At 44.9% G+C, this 20362-nt stretch overlaps 1 protein-coding gene across 2 annotated transcripts in view; it reads left to right on the top strand.

Annotated features, from left to right (window-relative positions):
- ddx42 (DEAD (Asp-Glu-Ala-Asp) box helicase 42) overlaps window positions 1-20362 on the top strand; it is a 146735-nt gene that overhangs the window by 94797 nt on the left and 31576 nt on the right. For both annotated transcript variants that reach the window (XM_038779390.1, XM_038779391.1), the window contains 5 exons: window positions 678-777; window positions 1487-1534; window positions 4137-4234; window positions 11398-11674; window positions 19743-19844. In XM_038779390.1, the coding sequence (XP_038635318.1) occupies window positions 678-777; window positions 1487-1534; window positions 4137-4234; window positions 11398-11674; window positions 19743-19844 (625 nt within the window). The remainder of the gene's footprint in view (window positions 1-677; window positions 778-1486; window positions 1535-4136; window positions 4235-11397; window positions 11675-19742; window positions 19845-20362) is intronic.

The following is a 20362-nucleotide window of genomic DNA, read 5'->3' as shown; positions in this document are numbered from 1 at the left end:
GGAAAGGTCTTCATTCTGCAGGGACAGATGCGCGCTGGAGTTGGGCCTGCTGCCCATCCAGATCTGTAGAAGCCACTGGGAGTGGTTAGAAAGTCAGCCTCGGTTATCTGGGGATTTGCCTCAGATGTGAGTGCTCTCACGCATTGCAACATAAGGTCCTCGCTCCAGTGAAATTGAACTCAGCACTGGGTTTTTAAAATGGCCCTTCTGAGTTCATGTTTCCCTCATGTGAGTCACTTCCTGTCCCCGTTCCCCGACCAGCAAAAATAGGATCTGTTGGAAATGGGGGCAGGGCTTTTTGATTCGGGTTCCACATGTCATTTTTATTTAATTGTGGATTCTCCATAACTGTGCAAAATATGGGCTGAAGTAACCACCCTGAATCTCTGCTGAATTGAGAATTCCTTTGAGCAATTTCCTTCCATTTTGTGGTATTTATCAAGTGGACCTTACTGGGTTATTCCGAACATAAAGAGCATTTTTAATATCTCCTATTTGACTAAGTTGTATACGATAATTATGAAATAGCTTTTGAAATCCCAACCATATTAATATTCCAGGAGTAGAAGCTGCGACAAATCATTCAACTTTCTTTGACCAGTGAGCGCAAATACTTGGGTGTCCACGTAAGCCACTAAACAAATTGTTAGATTTTGATTGTTGCTCTTTCTCCCCAGGGTCGGTTGATAGACCACGTGAAAAAGAAAGCCACCAATCTCCAGCGAGTGACCTACTTGGTATTTGATGAAGCTGACCGAATGTTTGACATGGGATTTGGTAAAAGATCAGCAGTTGTTCTTGTTTTGTCAGATTTGGATTATTTCGCATGGTGGCCTCTCGGATATTTACATCTTAATGCTTACAATATTCTTTAAATGTTATGCCACTGCACTTGTGACATATAAATGGATAGATTTTACAAAGAGCCAGCACAGCAGCGATGGATTGAGTCAGCTCCTTTTGTGCTGTACGAATTATATTCTTAAATCATTTCAAATTATTCCTTCTGTGCCTCCCATCAATGGCATGCATGCACACTATAATACGAATTTTTGTTGTCACAAGTAGGCTTACATTAACATTGCAATGAAGTTACTGTGAAAAGTCGCCACATTAAGGCACCTATTCGGAAGGAGAATTAGTGTCCAAATTACCTATCAGCATGTCTTTCTGGACTTGTGGGAGTTAACCGGAGAACCCAGCCAGTCATGGGGAGAACGTGCAGACTCCGCACAGACAGTGACCCAAGCCGGGAATCGAACCTGGGACGCTGTCGCTGTGAAGCAACAATGCTAACGACTGTGCTACCGTGCTGCTTCACCGATGCAAGTTCACTCTGGCTGAATCTTAATGGCAACAGTAAAATTCAGATTTGCATTTTTAAGCTCTTTAAGAGGACATAATGCTGAGCTGCCTGTTAATCTACTGAATGAAGGTGCATTAGTGAGTGCATGTCATGATATAGTGATTTCTTTATCTTTTACAGAATATCAGGTCCGATCATTAGCTAATCATGTCCGTCCAGACAGGCAGAGTAAGTTATGTTTTATTGTATTCCTTATAGCGTAACCAGTGAGTTCAATTAAAGTTTACAGTTTATAGCAGTCATTGTACTGGAGAAAGATGGAAAATGATGCACTCATTGGCATGAAATAGTTTCAGCTCCTTTATGGGAGGGGCTAGAATTCAAAACTATCTGCAGAAACAGTATTTTGTGAGCAGGTGATCTGCTATTTAACATTCTCCCTGGTGTAACCCCTCTTGATTATTTTTTTTTTCCTTTATTTTTATTAGTTCATGGGACATGGGCATCGCTGGCTGTGCCAGCGTTTATTGCCCATCCCTAATTGCCCTTAAGGGGGGCAGTTAAGAGTCAACCACATTGCTGTGGATCTGAGTCACATATAGGCCAGATCGGGTAAGGTTGGCCAATTTCCTTCCTGAAGTACATTAGTGAACCAGATGGGTTTGTATGACAGTCGAGAATGGTTTCATGGTCATCATGAGACAATTCCAGATTTTTATTGAATTAAAATTTCACCATCTGCAGTGACCCCGAGACCCAGGAGCAGTACTCTGGGTCTCTGGTGAGGAACCAATCCAGTGACAACACCACTACGCCACCACCTCCCTTTCTAATGGAAATAGAAGTAACAGTTGGGATATATTTTGAGTAATTTGAACAATGACATTGTTCTATGTCTAACTTGCTTGGGTGGAACTGGTTTTTGGACTGGTGATTCCCAGGGCACTCCACTGCAGGAGTTTTCTGCATCTTGTCTGGGTCACTTGTGAACATATCGTTAGAGATTGGTTGCGAGGATTGGATAATGGTTCCATTCTTGTTAAATCATGCGACGAACAAGTTGATAGAAGGTGAATAAGATTAATCCGCCTTTTGTCGTCTAGCACTTCCTGCGAACAAGTGCAGTGCTTGAAACTGTTACTTCTCAGGAAAACCTGAATTTTCAAATATGTGATTTTCAAACGAGGCAGCATTTATTGCCCACCCCTAATTGCCCTGATGTTGTGGTTATTTTGATGGGGCATTTTGATCAGCTGCACTCCTTCTGGTGGTGGTACACTATTGATTTTAGTAAGTGTTATGGGCCAGGGTTTAGAGAACCCCAAAGTGTATCATGAAGTTCACCTCACCCACAACTTTTAATAGATTGTGGTATGGGGAGCACACAACTCACTCTACAGGTGTGGTACAGCAGAAATGGAAAAGTATTTTTTGAAGCAAAACAATGTTTATTCTATGAACTCAAGTTAACCTTTTTAAAACATACAGTCAACATCTTAGCAACCATCAATTCAAATATAACCCCCAAAGAATACAACACTAAGTAATCCTTAAGCTGTCCTTTTAACATCCATAAGACTTTTAAAAAAGCTTTTAACAGAAGCACATCCGGTTAAAGCCACTACTGAGAGCACTTATTAGTTTTAAAACTGTCACACAAACTCATTATTGTCACTTTTTGAATAAATTCAGTAGCTCTTGTCCTCAACTCTAATTGTTTTTGGAGTTGAGCTACGGATAACTGTGCTACCAGGCTCAGTTGGTGCAGCCATTTCTTCTTGGGGAACAGAGAGGTCCGCAGTTGTTTGTGGATCACAAAAAACAGAGGGTAAAGTCAAGGTTCCCTGACCCAACAGTGACTTCAATCCCACATCCAAGTGGTTAACTCTTTGCTGCCATCTGGTGACCCAGCAAACCTCTGTTTTCTTTCTTCCATACAGTAATTCAAGAAGAATGCCCAATAGCACCTTCATGTACATCTGTGGGCTGGACAATAAATGCTGACCTTGTCAGCAATGTCTAAATCTTGGGTTTGAATCAAAAATGGTTGTGCTGCACAGTCACAAGATTGAGACCAGCGTTGTTGGAGATGCAGTACCAGGCAGCTTCACCACCCAGATAGCTATATAAACAGCAGGCCAGATCTGTAGTGGTGCTGGGTGATACTTGAGGTCAAAAGGGTGTGTTTTCAAGTTATAAGGCTTGATGTGCTAAACTGTTACAATTTTTCTATTGCTATACCTATACCAATGGTACTATCAATAAATGTTTTTTATTCTTCCATGGAATATGAGCTCCTTTGGCAAAGCCTACATCCCGAACTGCCTTTGAGAATTATGAATTAGTGAAAGGCTGATTGATAAGTTAATTAGATCTTGCTTTTGTAAAGATAAGTACAGATGAGGGATGTCATTTGGCTCACTCTTCCATAGAAACCTACATTCCCCATCCTGTCGTTTCACTGCCTCTTGCATGACCCCAGAGTATCTGTCTTCAGTACCCCATCCTTACACCATTTCAGGTACTGGCCACTCTCTGCATATCTAGAATTTGCCTTTCACCAGTTTATAGCTGGAGTTTGTAATCATTGTTATACCATAAGTAGTCCTTAGAATTACACTCATTCAGCTTCGCATTGCATTTACCTCTGATGTCACTTCCTTTCAAAGCAGGAGAGCCTACATCATGACCTCTCCTAACTCAAAACACTTACATTTTAGATTAAAACAAGTGCAGGAGAAATTTCAGTAATCTGCAGTAGATTTCACGTCCAGGGTATGTGATTTGATTGGCATATTGCCGCCATTTTCTCATATGGATTGTCTTACAGCTCTGCTCTTCAGTGCTACTTTCCGGAAGAAGATCGAGAGGCTGGCTCGAGACATTCTCATTGACCCTATTCGAGTTGTACAGGGAGACATAGGAGAGGTAATGGGGCACCTTATTGGTAACCGGGCTTGATTTCCTATTATTAAATGCAGTAAATAAAGTACAAGCTATTCCCAGCTTTAATCACAGAATGGGAGGCAATTAATGTATGGGTTCTGAACTAGAATCTTTGGCTAGCTAAGTGCCTCTACTGTGCAACCAAGGGAAGATATTGTACAGAGGATAAGCACTTCTCCATCGGGAGCAAAGTGCAGATCAAAGAGCATTTTACCTGTGGCTGCTTACAACCTGCTTATTATTTGCAAGCTGGTAGAAAATGTATAGGTTCTTTTTTATGTTAACTGCTAATCTGTTCTCATATTCTCTCTCTGATTGTCTTATTTTCCACTTCACTTCTCTTCAACTCATTGCAGCCTGGTTCTCGCATGGAAAAATTCAACCGACATGCATCATGGATCTTTTTTTTCCATGTCCTCTGTCTCCCTCATCATCCAAGGAGCCCTGGCTCTGATTCCCTACCTTTCTGCCTTGTTGGAGTGTACCCAGCCTATGCCTAAAACATGTTCTTCTTAAAGATCACTCATTTTTCTGTTACAGCTTTTCCTGTTGGTCTTTAGCTGCATTTTATTCTGGCTAGATCTCCCCTCACCTATTGAGTTTAGCCCTTTTCCAATGCCACAGTTCCACTTTAAATTGTTCCTTCCTACTCTGCATTAGTAATCTAAACCTTATAATAAGATGATTACTCCTTTCCCAGTTCCACAGACATTTGGCCTACGTCATTGCCCCAGTACTAGATCCAGCAATGCGTCCTTCCTATTTCGACTGAAACAGACTGGTCAAGAAGGATTCACGTGAGGAGAGATATGAAAAGTTAACAAGAAAGGACAAGACGATAGTGCAGGGTTGTGATATGGTCAATTATAATCAGAGTGTGACAGGAAACATGCAAACATAAGACTGCACCAGCAAATAAGGTTGGAGTGGGGAAAAATGGTAAAAATACAGAATACATGGGCATTTGTAATAACATGAATTGATAACAGAAATTGGTGAGTATGACATGAGAACCATGACAGAGTTGTGACCAAAGGCTGAACCATGAATATTGTAGGATATGTCAACATTTCGGAAGGACAGGAAGAAAGGGGGAGCTGGTGAAGGAGATTTGTTAATAAAGGGTAGCAGTCAGAAATAATTTTGGCTCAAAAGATCAAGATATAGAATCAGTTGGGGTAGGGTTAAGAAATAACAAAGAAAATAAGTCACTGGTGGGAGTAAATTATAGGCTCCCTAACGTAACTGCACTGTAGGACAGTGTGTAGATCAATAAATAAGGGAGCCTGCATAAAAGGCAATAATCATGGGCAACTTTATTTTCCTTTAGATTGGACAAATCAATATGGCAAAGTTGGCCTTGACGATGAGTTCATAGAGTGTATGCATAGAATAGAATCCGTACAGTGCAGAAGGAGGCTATTTGGCACATTGGGTCTGCACCGATGCTCTGTCTTATTCCCTTTTGAATGCCTCAGTGGAACCTTCCTCGATCACATGCTCAGGAAGCGCATTCCCGATCTTAGTTGTTCACTGTATGAAAACGTTTTTTTTCTCACTTTGCAGTTACTTCTGTAAATTATTTCAAATCTGTAGCTTCTCGCTCTCGATCCTTTCACAAATGGAAACAATTTCTCTCTATCTACTCTATCCAGACCCCTCGTAATTTTGCTTATCTCTAATCTCCTCAGCCTTTTCTTCTCCAAGGAAAACAGTCTTCTCCGATCTATTCTCATACCTGAAGTTTCTCACCCCTGAAACCATCCTCATGAATCTTTTCTGCACTCTCTCCAATGTTTTCACATTCTTCCTAAAGTGAGGTGCCCAGACCATAACTGAAGCTGAACCAGTGTTTTATTCAAGTTTAACTTATCCTCTTGCTCTTGGGCTCTGTGCCCCTATTAATAAAGCCTAAGATATTGTATGCTCTATTAGCCTCTCTCAACCTGTCCTACCACCTTATTTGACCCATGCACATATACGCCCAGGTCCTGATGCTCCTGCAATCCCTTTAGAATAGAACCCTTTGTTTTATGTTGTCTCCATGTCCTTCAGGGAAAATTTTAGAATACAGAAAAAAATGGGATCAGAATAGATAAGTGCTTGAGGGAGATACTAGAATGTGAGAGGAAACTAGCAAAAAATATAAAAACAGATAGTAAAAGCTCATTCAAGTATTAATATAAATATTAGTAAAACAGTAGCTGAAGTGAGCATTGATCCCTTGGAGGGTAAGACTGGGGACTTAATAATGGGAAACTAGGAAATGACAAATTTAAACTAGTGTCTTGTATCTGACTTCACAATAGAAGACAAAAAAGGCATCCCAAGAACAATGAAAAATCAAGAGGCACAAGGGAGGGAGAAACTGAAAACAATCAATTAAATTGTCCCTTTGGAGTCCAAAAGAGTAGGTGGGGTTGATTGCTTTGACAAAGGGTCATCTGGACTCGAAATGTTAGCTCTTCTCTCCCTACAGATGCTGTCAGACCTGCTGAGATTTTCCAGCATTTTCTATTTGGTTTCAGATTCCAGCATCCACAGTAATTTGCTTTTAAAACAATCACAATCACCAGAGTAAAAATAGAAGGAAAACTAGCATGACAAAATGCTGGCAGATCCCCTGGAACTGATGGCCTGCATCCGAGGATCTTAAAATAAGTAGCTGCAGAGATGGTGGTCGAGATCCCCTCCACCACCGGCATGTTTTGTGGCGATGGGGGTGGCCCACTATTGACCGCTAGTGGGATCTTCCATCCTGCTGCTATCAACAGGATTTCCCGTTCATGCCCTCTACCGCGGATTTCACAGTTGGCAGGATTTGAAGATCCAATCAGTGGGAACGGCTGGAAAATCCCACCCAGTTACAACCATAGAGTTTTACAGCACGGAATTGCGTCTGCGCAGACGTCACGCACCTATCTATCCTAGTCCCATTTTCCAGCTTTCGCCCATAGCCTCATATGCAATGGTATTTAAAGTGCTCATCTAAATACTTTTTAAATGTCGCGAGGGTTCCCGCCTCTACCATCCTTGCAGACAGTGAGTTCCAGATTCTCACCACCCTCTGGGTGAGAATGTTTTTCCTCACATCTCCTCTAAACCCTGTACCCTGGTTATTGACCCTTCCAAGAAGGGGAAAATTACTTTCCTCTCCACCTTATATATGTCCCTCATTAATTTTATACAATTCCATTAGGTTCCCCCTGAGCCTTCTCTGCTCCAGGGAAAACAACTCCAGTCTACAATCTCTCTTGAAGCAGCACGGTAGCACAGTGGTTAGCACAGTTGCTTCACAGATCCAGGGTCTCGGGTTCGATTCCCACTTGGGCCACTGTCTATGCGGAGTCTGCATGTTCTCCCCGTATCTGCGTGGGTTTCCTCTGAGTGCTCTGGTTTCCTCCCACAGTCCAAAGATGTGCAGGTTATGTGGATTAGCTGTGCTAAATTGCCCTTGGTGTCCAAAAAAACGGTTAGGTGGGGTTACGGGGATAGGCTGGAGGTGAGGGGATAGGGTGGAGGTTTGGGCTTCGGTAGGGTGCTGTTTCCAAGGGCCGATGCAGACTTGATGGGCTGATGGCCGCCTTCTGCACTGTAAATTCTATGATTCTATGAAGCACTCCAGCTCAGGCAACATCCTGGTGAATCTCCTCTGCAACTCTCCAGTGCAATCACTCCCCCTCCTATAGTATGGTGACCAGAACTGCACACACTACTACAGCTGGGGCCTAACCAGCATTTTATACAGCTTCAATATAATTGTATTCAAAGCCTCAGTTAATAAAGGCAAGAATCCCATAATCCTCCTTACCCACCTTATCTGCTTGTCCTGCTGTCAACGGAGATCTGTGGACATGCACACCAAGGCCACTTTGATCCTCTGTACATCCTAGGGTCCAACCATTCATTGTATATTCCCTTGCCTTGCTAATAGAATCTCTACAATGCAGAAGGAAGGCATTCAGCCCATCAAGTCTGCACTGAACCTTGGAAAGAGTGTCCTGCCTAGGTGCACGCCCTGGCCCTATCCCTGAAACCCCACCTAACCTTTTGAACACTAAGGGGCAATTTAACATGGCCAATCCACCTAATTTAGACTGAGAGCAAATCCACGCAGACACAGGGCAAAAGTGCAAACTCCATCAGTCACCCAAGGTCGGAATTGAACCCATGTCCTTAGTGCTGTGAGGCAGCAGTGCTAACCACTGTGCCACCGTGCCCCAAAATGCATTACCTCACACCTTTCATGGTTACATTCCATCTGCCCATCTAACCACCCTGTCTTTATCATCCTGTAATCTAAGACCAGGGGCGGAATTCTCCGACCCCCCGCAGGGTCGGGGAATCGCCCGGGGCCTTCGTAAATCCCGCCCCCGCCGTGGCCGGAATTCTCTGCCACCTGGGAATCAGCGGGGGCGGGAATCACGGCACGCCGGTCAGCGGGCCCCCCACGGCGATTTTCCGGCCCGAGATAGGCCGCTGTCAAGCCTCTCCCGCCGACGTGGTTTAAACCAACTCTGGTGGCGGCGGGAGCAGGCGGCGCGAGCGGGCCCCGGGGTCCTGGGGGGGGGCGCGGGGCGATCTGACCCCGGGGGGTGCCCCCACAGTGACCTGGTCCGCGATCGGGCCAGTGCTGTGGGGGCACTCTTTTTCTTCCGCTGCCGCTACGGCCTCCACCATGGTGGAGGCGGAAGAGACCCCCTCCACCGCACATGCGCCAGGGTGACGTCAGCAGCCGCTGACGCTCCGGCGCATGCGCGGACTCACGCCGACCGGCGAAGGCCTTTCAGCCAGCCCCGACGCCGGTCGGCGTGGCGCCAAAGGCCGTTGGCGCCAGTCGGCGGACCGGGAGCCACTCCGACGCGGGTCTAGCCCCTAAAGGTGCGGAGAATTCCGCATCTTGTGGCCAGAGCAGATTTGAAAATTTTTGTCAGAGCCGCCTCAATCTCCTCACTTGCCTCTTGCAGCAAACTGGGATTACATCTCATCTGGCTCCAGGGATTTATCCACTTTTAGGTCCGTTAAAACTATTAATACATCTTCCCTCAATGTTAAGTCACTCAAATAAATCACCATGTGCCTCCCTGATTTCTGTACCTACATCATCCTTCTCCGTAGTGAACACAGATGCGAAGTACTCACCTACATCTTCTGGTTCCACACACAAATTGCCATATTGGTCTCTAGTAGGCCCTACCTTTGTCAACCTGTTGCCCTTGATATACTTATAAAACACCATTTGATTTTACTTTATTTTACCCGCAGTGGTTTTTCATGCCCCCTCTTTGCTCTCCTAATTTATTTCTTAAGTTGATGCATTAGTTGCAATCTTCCAAAATTCCCTGGACTGGAAAGGTGACAGCGGATTGGAAATCTGCAAACGGAACATGTCTGATCAAGATAGGACGGAGAGAGAAATCAGGAAATGATGGGTCACTTATAGTCTTATTTAGTCTGGCATGTGTTAATAGGAAAATACTAGAATCCATTTTTAACAAAGCAGTAGTAGAGCACTTAGAAAATCATAATACAATCAAGCACAATTAAAATTGTTCTGTGAAAGGGAAATTATGTTTGGCAAATCTATTCTAGTTCTTTGGGGATGTAACCAGCAGGGTGGTTGAAGGGGAACTAACAGATGTTGTGTATTTGGATTTCCAAAAAAGCATTCAGTAAGGTACCACAATATAAGAGCTTGTATTGTTCGGGGAAATTTATTAACATGGATGGAGGATGGCCAACTAACAAGAAATAGAAAATCAAGATAAATGGCTCATTTCCAGGTTGGCAGTTGGAACCAAGTGTGTTGTAGTTAAATTTACTGATGATACAAAAATACGTAGAAGAGCAAGTTCTGAGGAGGTTTCAAAGAGTCTGCAAAGGGATAGAAGTAGGTTAAGTGACTGGGCATGACAACTTCAGGAAGAAGAGAATAGCAGTACTATATAAATGCTGAAAAACTGCAGAATAGGGCAGTACAGAGGGATCTGGGTAATCTGGTATATGAATCAGAAAAGGTTAACATGCAGGTAGAGCAAGCAATTAGGAAGGCAAATGTTGGTGATGGAGTAGAGAATGCTACAGGTGTACGAGGCAATGGTGAGACCACACCTAGAGTACTGTGTACATTTTTTGCCTCCTTAAGGTGGGGCATCGTTGCATTAGAAGCAGCTCCGAAGTGATTGCAAAGGGGTTGGAGTATAGAATCATTGGAATCCCTACAGTGCAGAAGGAGGCCATTCAGCCCATTGAAACTGCACCGACCCTCCGAAAGAGCACCCTACCTAGGCCCACTCCCCCACCTTATCCCTGAAACTCCGTTACCTAATCTGTACATCTTGGACATTAAGGGGCAATTTAGCACGGCCAATATACCTAACCACATCTTTGGACTGTGGGAGGCAACCGGAGGAAATCCACACAGACACGGTGAAAGTGCAAACTCCACACACAGTCACCCAAGGCCAGAATTGAACCCGGGTCCCTGGTGCGATGAAGCAACAGTGCTAACCACTGTGTCGCCAAAGTAGGGAATAAAAATAAAGTTCTGGAAAAATGAAGCAGATCTGGCAGCATTGTGGAGAGAGAAACAGAGTTAACATTTTAAGTCCAAGATGACTCCCCTTTGGAACAGTTCAGTGCTGAGATGACTCTTATGATCTTGTGTTCTTTAGGCAGTTTTACCAAACACATTTTGGAAATATCTCCCTCTCCTCGCCCTTTTATCCTGACATTATCTCAGTCGATATTTCGATAATTAGAGTCCCCCATTTTTACACATCTCTCACTCTCCCCTCACTGTCTCTCATACTTACTCTCAAACACACACACACACACACACACACACACACACACACACACACACACACACTCACACACTCTCACTATTTGGAGGCAATGATGTTGCTTCTCGGCACCAACCAAGTGGACTTGGACTTTGACTGTGCCTCCTCAAAGGCACCCTTTCTTATCTAACCTGTGCTGCTACCTTTTTGCGTTCCATATCTTTTTTAAACACTTTATATCCTTGAATATTATGTGTGTAGTCCCGTTTCTGTTATTACCAATACATCGTATTCCCACATGGCTCTTTGTGTTTGTAAGTCACCAACCTTATTCACCATACCTTGTTTATTTTGTTTTAGGCAAATGAGGATATTACTCAGATTGTGGAGATTTTTGTGGCTGGCTCCGACAAGTGGAGCTGGCTCACGAGGAGACTTGTTGAGTTGACATCCAGAGGCAGCGTTCTGATCTTTGTGACTAAGAAAGTGAACAGCGATGAACTTGCTGCCAATCTAAACCAGGAGGGCTACACAGTTGGGCTGTTGCATGGCGACATGGATCAGAGTGAAAGAAACAAAGTCATCTCTGATTTCAAGAAGAAGTCAATTCCTGTTCTTGTGGCTACAGATGTTGCAGGTGAGTCCTGCTACATGTATGGAATTTGTTGTGGCCAATTACCCAAATGGGTCTGGAGATAGTGTGGGGGGGAAAGGCATTGAAGTGGATGATCAGCTGTGATCGTATTGAGTGGTGGAACAGGCTTGATAGGCTGAATGGCCTACTCCTGCTTTTATGTTCTCCTGTACAGATAACCTCCTCAAATTTTCCACTATATCCACGCAGCTCTTCACAGTTGGAACAACAAAATGCTTACAACAATATTAAGCTTTTCTACACTCGTAAATGAATCCTTACAACCTCAATTTAGAGCAGGTTTTGTTGGCCTACTGCAGTTTGCCTGCTGTACAAGTTGGATACATATTTGAGCAAATAGTTCCTGGCCCTAAGTAAGTTTTGGAATGGGAAAATACATTGGTGCTTTGCATGGAAAGGCACACTCTGATTTCTTGATTGTTATAATTTTCTCCTCTTGCAATTATTGTCGATAAAAAGAACAGCAGAGGCAGTAGTAGCTCGAGCTCCGCTGAAGCTTGATATGGGGAGGAATGACAAATGGCTAAAGTTGAAAAGCTGAAATAAAAACTGGAAATGCTAAACGCACGAGTGGAAAGAAAAACAGATTGATTGATGATGGGTTTTCATCAGAACTGCTATGCGTTCCAGCACTTTCTGAATTTATTGCAGATTTTCATCATCCACAGTATTTAGCTGTTTTAAATACTGGTTGGATTTATTGTACATGAACTGCTTGGTTGGGTTATTGTAATGAATTAGATGGCCAGCATTATGGGTGCCTATTTCTGCCTCTACTCATAGAACATACAGTGCAGAAGGAGGCCATTCGGCCCATCGAGTCTGCACTGACCCACTTAAGCCCTCACTTCCACACTATCCCTGAAACCCAATAACCCCTCCTAACCTTTTTGGTCACTAAGGGCAATTTTATCATGGCCAATTCACCAAACCTGCACGTCTTTGGACTGTGGGAGGAAACCGGAGCACCCGGAGGAAACCCACTCAGACACGGAGAGAACGTGCAGACTCCGCACAGACAGTGACCTAGCAGGGAATCGATCCTGGGGCCCTGGCGCTGTGAAGCCACAGTGCTATCCACTTGTGCTACCGTGCTGCCTACTCGCTGGTGGTTTTAATATTCTGTATGAATTGAAGTAAATTATAGAAGCCCATTACCTATTTTGTTTACAACCTTATTAACCGGAAGTATTGCAATTAATGTTGCGTGAATCTGTGCCGCTAAATACCTCTGCTCTTGCACAGCGCTGAGCTGCTTCCATGCAAAAGATAATTACAGCTGTTATTTTTTTAAACTATAAAATGGATCATCTCATTTACTGACGTAGAATCATAGAATGATATCACACAGAGGAATTTATTCATCCTATTGTGCCTGGTAAACAATTTCTCCGTATTTTATCAAACTCCTTCTTGATTTTGATCACCTCTCTGAAATGACCTCTTAACTTTCTCTGTTTTAAAAACAACTGCACTCTTCCTGTGTCTTCAGATGACTGAAATTCCTCACTCCTGGTACTGTTCTAGTACATTTTGGCTACATACTCTCGAAGGGCCCCAACATCCTCCCAGAGCTGAACACATTGCTCCGGCTGAGGTCTGACTAGTGTTTAATAAATGTTTAGTCTTACTCACTTGCGTTTGTGCTCTGTTCCTCGGTTAATAAAGCTGAAGATGCCATAGCTTTTTTCAGAAAAAGCAAAATACTGCGGATGCTGGAACCTGAAACCAAAGAGAAAATGCTGGAACATCTCAGCAGGTCTGGCAGCAGTGTCCTGCTCTTCACCAGTGTCCAGCACCAGTGTCCTGCTCTTCCGCCTGAAATGTATATGTAGAACCAATGCTTGTGAAACGGCCAGCCAGCAATAAGGCAGCGCCTTCATAAAGGAATGATGCGGAGATGCCGGCGTTGGACTGGGATCGACACAGTTGGACTGGGGTCTGCCCATTTCACCAGTCTGCCTTTCTGAGGTCTGCTTGTTATCTGCCTTAGTGTTTCCTACATTCCTGAGTTTTGTATTATCTTCAGATAGTGAAATTATGTAGGGAGAGAAAAGATGTAACGTTTCAAGTCCAGATGACGCTTTGTCAAAGCTTTTTTCATAGCCTTCTCAGTTTGTTCTGTCATGTTCAAAAGATTTTTATACATGCACCCCCAGATCTCGCTTCCTGCACTGCTTTTAAATTGATCTCCCCTCATTCTTCCGACCAAAATGTATAACATTGAGCTTTAAATTTCATCTGTCACGTGTCTGCCCATTTCACCAGTCTGCCTTTCTGAGGTCTGCTGTTAACTGCCTTGGTGTTTACTACATTCCTGAGTTTTGTATTATCTGCAAATAGTGAAATTATGTCTTGTATTCTAGTCGAGGCCTTTAATCCCAAATGGTAGTAGTGCAAAGTACATCCTGTGGGGAGCACTAGTGTCCTGCTCTTCAGCCTGAAACGTGTATGTGGAAGCAATGCTTGTGGCCAGCTAGCAATAAGGCAGTGCCTTCATAAAGGAATGATGCGGAGATGCCGGCGTTGGACTGGTGTCGGCACAGTAAGAAGTCTTACAACACCAGATGAAAGTCCAACAGGTTTGTTTTGAATCACTAGCTTTCAGAGCGCAGCTCCTTCATCAGGAAGGAAGAATGAGACTTCTGGTGACGGGGATGTGCTGAGAGGATGCACGAAAGGTGACTCTCCCCCTGGAAACTCGGAATTAGACACTTCCAACCCAAAATAGCCCGTTAAACACAGAAAAAATCTGCCACCCTCCTCCAACGCCACCACACAAAAGAAACATACCAAGCAAAAACAACCCGAGAAGCCGAAGAGATGGCAATGGCAGTAAATGCCGGGAGAAAAAGACTGAGGCAATGGTGAACACTCGGGCAAGGAGGTTCCGGGCACACCCGAACAGGATGGACCACCAGAACATATGCCGGGGTACCTCCTGATGAACGACTGGAGGGAATTCCTAACACAGGAACTCGAAGAGCTCAAGGACACCATCAAACTTGAAATAATGGCGATGGTGAAAGTGGCAGCAGCGGAGGCGCTGATCATCTCGCAAGCAGCGCTGGAAAAGATGGAGCGGCGCTTAGAGATGTAGGAGATGGCAATCAGAGAGCTGGAAAAGGGGGAAGGTGAAGGACCAAGAAAATCGATCACTCCACCAAAACCTCCTCATTGTGGCCGTAATGGAGGGCACCGAGGGCAGGAACCCTACGGAGTATGTGGCCCAGATGCTGGGCAAACTGATTGGAAGGGAAATCTTCCCCGAACCCCCAGGTCACTCCTGTCGGCTCACCAGATGAGAAAGCAGGCAGCCACAAGGGAAATAACTCAGGTCAAAGACAGAAGCGGCAACCAAGTCGCCACACCGGAAAGGGTCAACAAGGTCTTCATGGCCTTCTACCAGGAGATGTTTACCTCTGAGCCATCGAGGGAGACTCGGATGAAGCAGTTCCTCAACGGACTGAACATGCGGTTATGGGGGAATAAAAGACGGAGCCTGGAAAGCACCATTGGAACTGGGAGAAGTCATGGAAAGTATCAACTCCATGCAGGTGGGGAAGGCGCCGGGTCAAGATGGATTCCCGGCGCACTTCTACAAAACATTTGCGCTCAAATTGGCTTGGCCCCGCACCTGCGGGAGATGCTCGCAGACTCGCATGTTAGGGGCACCTTGCCTCTGATCCTGGCAAAGCGGCTGGATAACTGTGTGCCAGAGGTAATCAGGGAGGACCATATGGACTTTGTCCCAATTCTAATGGTGCAGGCAGCTAACCTCGAACATCTGGCGCCTGCTGAACGTGACAATGACCCCCATCTGGGGAGAAAAAAACAAGTGATCATCTCGATGAACGCAGAAAAGGCCTTCGACAGAGTCCAGTAGAAGTATCTCATTGAGATTCTGGAACGCATTTTGGGTTTGGACCAGGGTTCACCTCCTCGGTAAAACTGCTGTACAGTCCTCCCATGGAGAACAAGCAAACAAATAACACAGCTCTAAATATATCCAACTGCACAGAGGCATGAGGCAGGGTTGCCCGCAATCCCCGCCATTGTTTGTGCTGGAAATCGAGCCATTGGTGATCGTCTTTAGAGCAGTGAAGGGGTAGAGGTGTCTGGGGTGGCATTGAATTTTGCTCTATGTGCATGATCTGCTCCTCTACATCTTAAAACCCCCCCCAGACCAAACTCCGCTACCTGGGGATCCACAAATGGAACCTCACTAGTCTTGTGGAGAAAGTCAAAAGGGACCTGCAGAGATGGGGCCCACTCCCACTCTCCCTGGCAGGGAGAGTGTAGACGATCAAAATGAATGTACTGCCCAGGTTCCTCTTCCTGTTCCCTGAAGCGTTTTTTAACTAGTTAGATAAACTAATCATGGTGTTTGTGGGGGACCGGATGAAGGTGGAAGAGAGTTTCTATCTAAGGACGTCCCTTGGAGCCCTAGTCACAACCGCCCTTTTATCCCTAACCACATTCGAGAAGCCCAGTGTATTACCCACACCCCAGAAGGTACCAAATAAGGCAACACTTTGGCCTAACCAAAATGTCCACCCTATCTGCAACAACCACAGGTTTACTCCCGCAATAATGGACGGCACCTTCAAAAGGTGGAGACAGGACATGGGGACACTGATGTACCCGGATGACAGGGGAGCGACCCTGGGGAATACGTGAGCGGTTCTAACTGCCAAAAGGAAATGAGCTAAGACAGACCAGTCAAAGATTTTCTCCGTAAGGAAATGACGATGTACCCCCAAATATCAGGACATACAATAGTCAAAGAACTGTTGGACATTGTGACCGAGGGAAGGAAATTGGGGACCTGTTTGGACACCTGTTGGAAGAGGTACACTCCCCCTGTACAAGACAAGTGAAAAATGGGAAGAGGAACTAGGCATAAAAATAGGGGGAGGACTCTGGTTCGAAGCACTGCACAGGGTGAACTCCACCTCCCACATGCGCAGGGCACAGCCTAACGCAACTAAAGTTGGTGCACAGAGTGCACCTAACCAGACCCCAAATTATTTTGGGAGGTGGAGGACAAATGTGAACGGTGCAAGGGAGGTCCAGCTAAACACACCCACATGGCTTGCACCAGACTTGTCAGCTACTGGACAACCTTTTTTGAGCAGGTGTCCAGAGTTGTGGGAGTGAGGGTGGAGCCAAGCCCAATAGTGGCGATCTTCAGGGTCTCAGACCAGCCAGAACCCTTCTTGGGGAGGGGGGCTTGTGCCTTAGCCTTTGTCTCCCTGATTGCCCACCGGAGAATCCTGCTAGTCTGGTGATCAGCATCAACACCCAAGGCTCCAGACTGGCTGGCCAACCTGGCAGAATTTCAAAACTGGAGAAAATAAAATTTACCATCCAAGGGTCAGAAGAGGGATATGGAAGCTGTTCACCAACATGTTCCAAGATCTGTTTGTAGCCAGTAACCAATAGAGTAACTGGGGGATGGGGGAGACACAAGCGAGTCGCAGGATAAAGATGAAAAGGAAATAGTGGGAAGGATGGGTGGGGTATGTAAAATGTAACATGTGAGTTGTGAAATACAAAATGTGAAAACCCAATAAAAACACTTAATATAGTCATGACACTTTTTTAAAATGAGGGGTCACGTGATGTGAGCACAAGAGCAATCGCGTTTTCATGAGCTCCGGCTCTGCTCACCTTTTAACCTTTTTTAAATCTGTATGCACGTTTCTTGCACGTCTGTTCTTGGTTTACATAGTTTTTACTATGTTCTGAGATTTGTTGAGTGATTCGGCACTATTGAGTCAAGACAAAATGCTTAAATCCTCGTTGATTTGTGGCGGCTGGAAGGAGTTGGAGTGGGGCTTTGTCTTCAGGGGCACAGCTACTTTTGGAAGGTGTCCTGCCTTGATGATGCAGTGCATGCCAACCGATGGGGAGTCAGTGGCATGGTTGTATTGTCACTGGACTAGTAAACCAGAGACCTAGCTAATGCTCCAGGGACCCAGGTTCAAATCCCGCCACTGCAAATGATGAAATTTTAATTCAATAAAAATCTGGAATTAAAAGTCTAACGATGACCATGAAACTGTTGTCGATTGTCGGAAAAACCCATCTGGTTCACTAATATCCTTCAGGGAAAGAAATCTGCCGTCTTTACCTGGTCTGGCCTACATGTGACACCAGACCCAAAGCAATGTGGTTGACACAACTGCCCCCTCAAGGGTAGTTACGGATGGGAAATAAACGCTGGCATAGCCTGCGACGCTCACGACCCATGAACGAATAATAAGAAAATGATGGCTGTTTACGATTATATTAATGCATCTGAATGTCTCGGCTCTGCGGTGCAGGTCATCAAAGTCCAATCTTAAGAGTTGCTAGGTGTTTTTGTGGCGGATTTGGAGATGGACAAGGAGCTTCTTGCTGCAGAGAGAGCATTGTCGATGGAGCACATTTAATCCTGTCTTGGGGTGTGTTTGGCCTCCTGACCTTGGTCCTGTGTTGTCCTGTTCCGTCAAGAAAGGTTGGGGTTGACTGAGGCAGCCGGATCATTCCCCTTCCTGTTCAAGCACAGGTTGTTGGCAGCCTGGGTTTGGGTGAGACGGCAATGAGATTTCTTATTCAATCGTTGGAATCCATGGGAGATCCTGAAGTTTGTTCACCATTTTGGATCCTGCTTTATCCTCTATTCTACTTTCTTTGTGCGCCAGTGGAGAAATCTTTATCCTGATAACGGTCTTGCATCTCCATTGTTATCCTGGACATCGCTCCCTGATAGTCATGTTGTTGCTTGTTGATGTTGTAATTGCATTTGCTTGAGGGAAAGTGAATAGGTTGGGTGTGATGTCCTGTACTGTTGGGTATCCTGATATATATCATGTCATGCTCTATGTTAAGTTCGAGATGTGTGCACATTAAGTTTGAGATGTGTGCAGTCTCATTATCCTAATATATCCTTGGTGGGAGGATGTCAGAGCAGGACGAGGGGTAGAAGGGAGGGGTTGGTAGGATTAGTTTTTCCTCGCTATGTTCGAGGAAGGTACCCCCAATGCGACTTAGTTTCTTATTTTTGTTTGCCTCCTTTTCAGGCAGACAGCATGTTCTGCCTATTCTGGTCTGGGCCTGGAGAAGAGAAGAGTGTAGTTTGTGCCGTGAGCATGAGTCGATTTTCCCCTTTAGCTCTGGGGTTCTCAACATTGTTTTTTTTCCTTCTGCTATTTTGTTTTGGGGTATGTGTGCGATGTAGGTCTGTGTTGTTGCCTGTATCCTGTTATACATTGATACCCACAGCTATCTTTTTTTTAAATAATGGTTGTGTTATTGTTGACTCTATCCTACTCTGGTACAGGCAGGTCTTTTTCTGTGAAAGGAGCAGTTTGGGGATACTTTGGTGCCTCTGGTGTAAAGTGGGTTGGAGGATGGGGGAAACGGCACAAGCCTGATTGTGGCATGAAAACTCAATCTTATTCCTTTCTTTGGCCTATTCAGTGGTGGCAGTCTGCAATATTTTGGGGTATACGACCTGAATTCACATCCTTCTGTATCCATATAATCTTACCCTCTTTCCCCACTCACTGTGTTAACTTATTGATTTAATCTAGGGGCCATGGTCCCTCAAACTTCCAGTTCTGAACTGACTTTGTACTGTGTTAAGACCATAAGATGTTGGAGTAGAATTAGGCCATTCGGCTCATTGAGTCTGCTCCACCGTTCGATCATGGCTGATGTTTCTCATCCCCATTCTCCTGCCTTCCCCCCCGTAACCCTGATCCCCTTACTAATCAAGAACCTAGCTATCTCTGTCTTAAAGACACTCAGTGACTTGTTGCTTGTATTTATGGTCGGAAGAACTCTTGTTCTGCTCTGTACCCATTCTGCACTAATCTTTCTGTTACTTTGTTGCATTTATTGTTTAAAAAATGGGGATAAAACCCTAATTCAAAATATATTAAATGAAAAACAAGGTTTGTAACTGCCCTGGGATGCTGAAACACCTTTTGAGATCCTGTGGTTGTTTGAGGTCACTCCACCTGTTAATTTTGAAATAATTGCGTTGTTCCATTTATTATAGCACGTGGTTTGGATATTCCATCCATTAAAACGGTGATTAACTATGATGTGGCTCGTGATATTGATACACACACTCACAGGATCGGACGTACTGGCAGAGCAGGTAAGGCGGTGTTGTTGACTTCTGCAATGTGCGTGCATTATAATGTCCAGCTTTAGGGCAGCACGGTGGCGCAGTGGGTTAGCCCTGTAGCCTCACGGTGCCGAGGTCCCATGTTCGATCCCGGCTCTGGGTCACTTTCTGGTGTGCTCCATGTGCCTATCCAATAACCGCTTGAAAGTTCCTAAAGTGTCCGACTCCACTATCACAGCAGGCAGTCCATTCCACACCCTAACCACTCTCTGAGTAAAGAACCTACCTCGGATATCCCTTCTATATCTCCCACCCTGAACCTTATAGTTATGCCCCCTTCTAACAGCTACATCCACGCGAGGAAATAGTCTCTGAATGTCCACTCTATCTATCCCCCTCATCATCTTATAAACCTCTATTAAGTCACCTCTCATCCTCCTCCGCTCCAAAGAGAAAAGCCCTAGCTCCCTCAACCTTTCCTCATAAGACCTATCCTGCAAACCAGGCAGCATCCTGGTAAATCTCCTTTGCACCCGTTCCAATGTTTC

This window comes from Scyliorhinus canicula, chromosome 19 (assembly GCF_902713615.1).
Source record: "Scyliorhinus canicula chromosome 19, sScyCan1.1, whole genome shotgun sequence".
NCBI lineage: Eukaryota > Metazoa > Chordata > Chondrichthyes > Carcharhiniformes > Scyliorhinidae > Scyliorhinus > Scyliorhinus canicula.
Note: the sequence above shows the minus strand (reverse complement) of the source record. Positions and strands in the feature narration are given on the sequence as shown.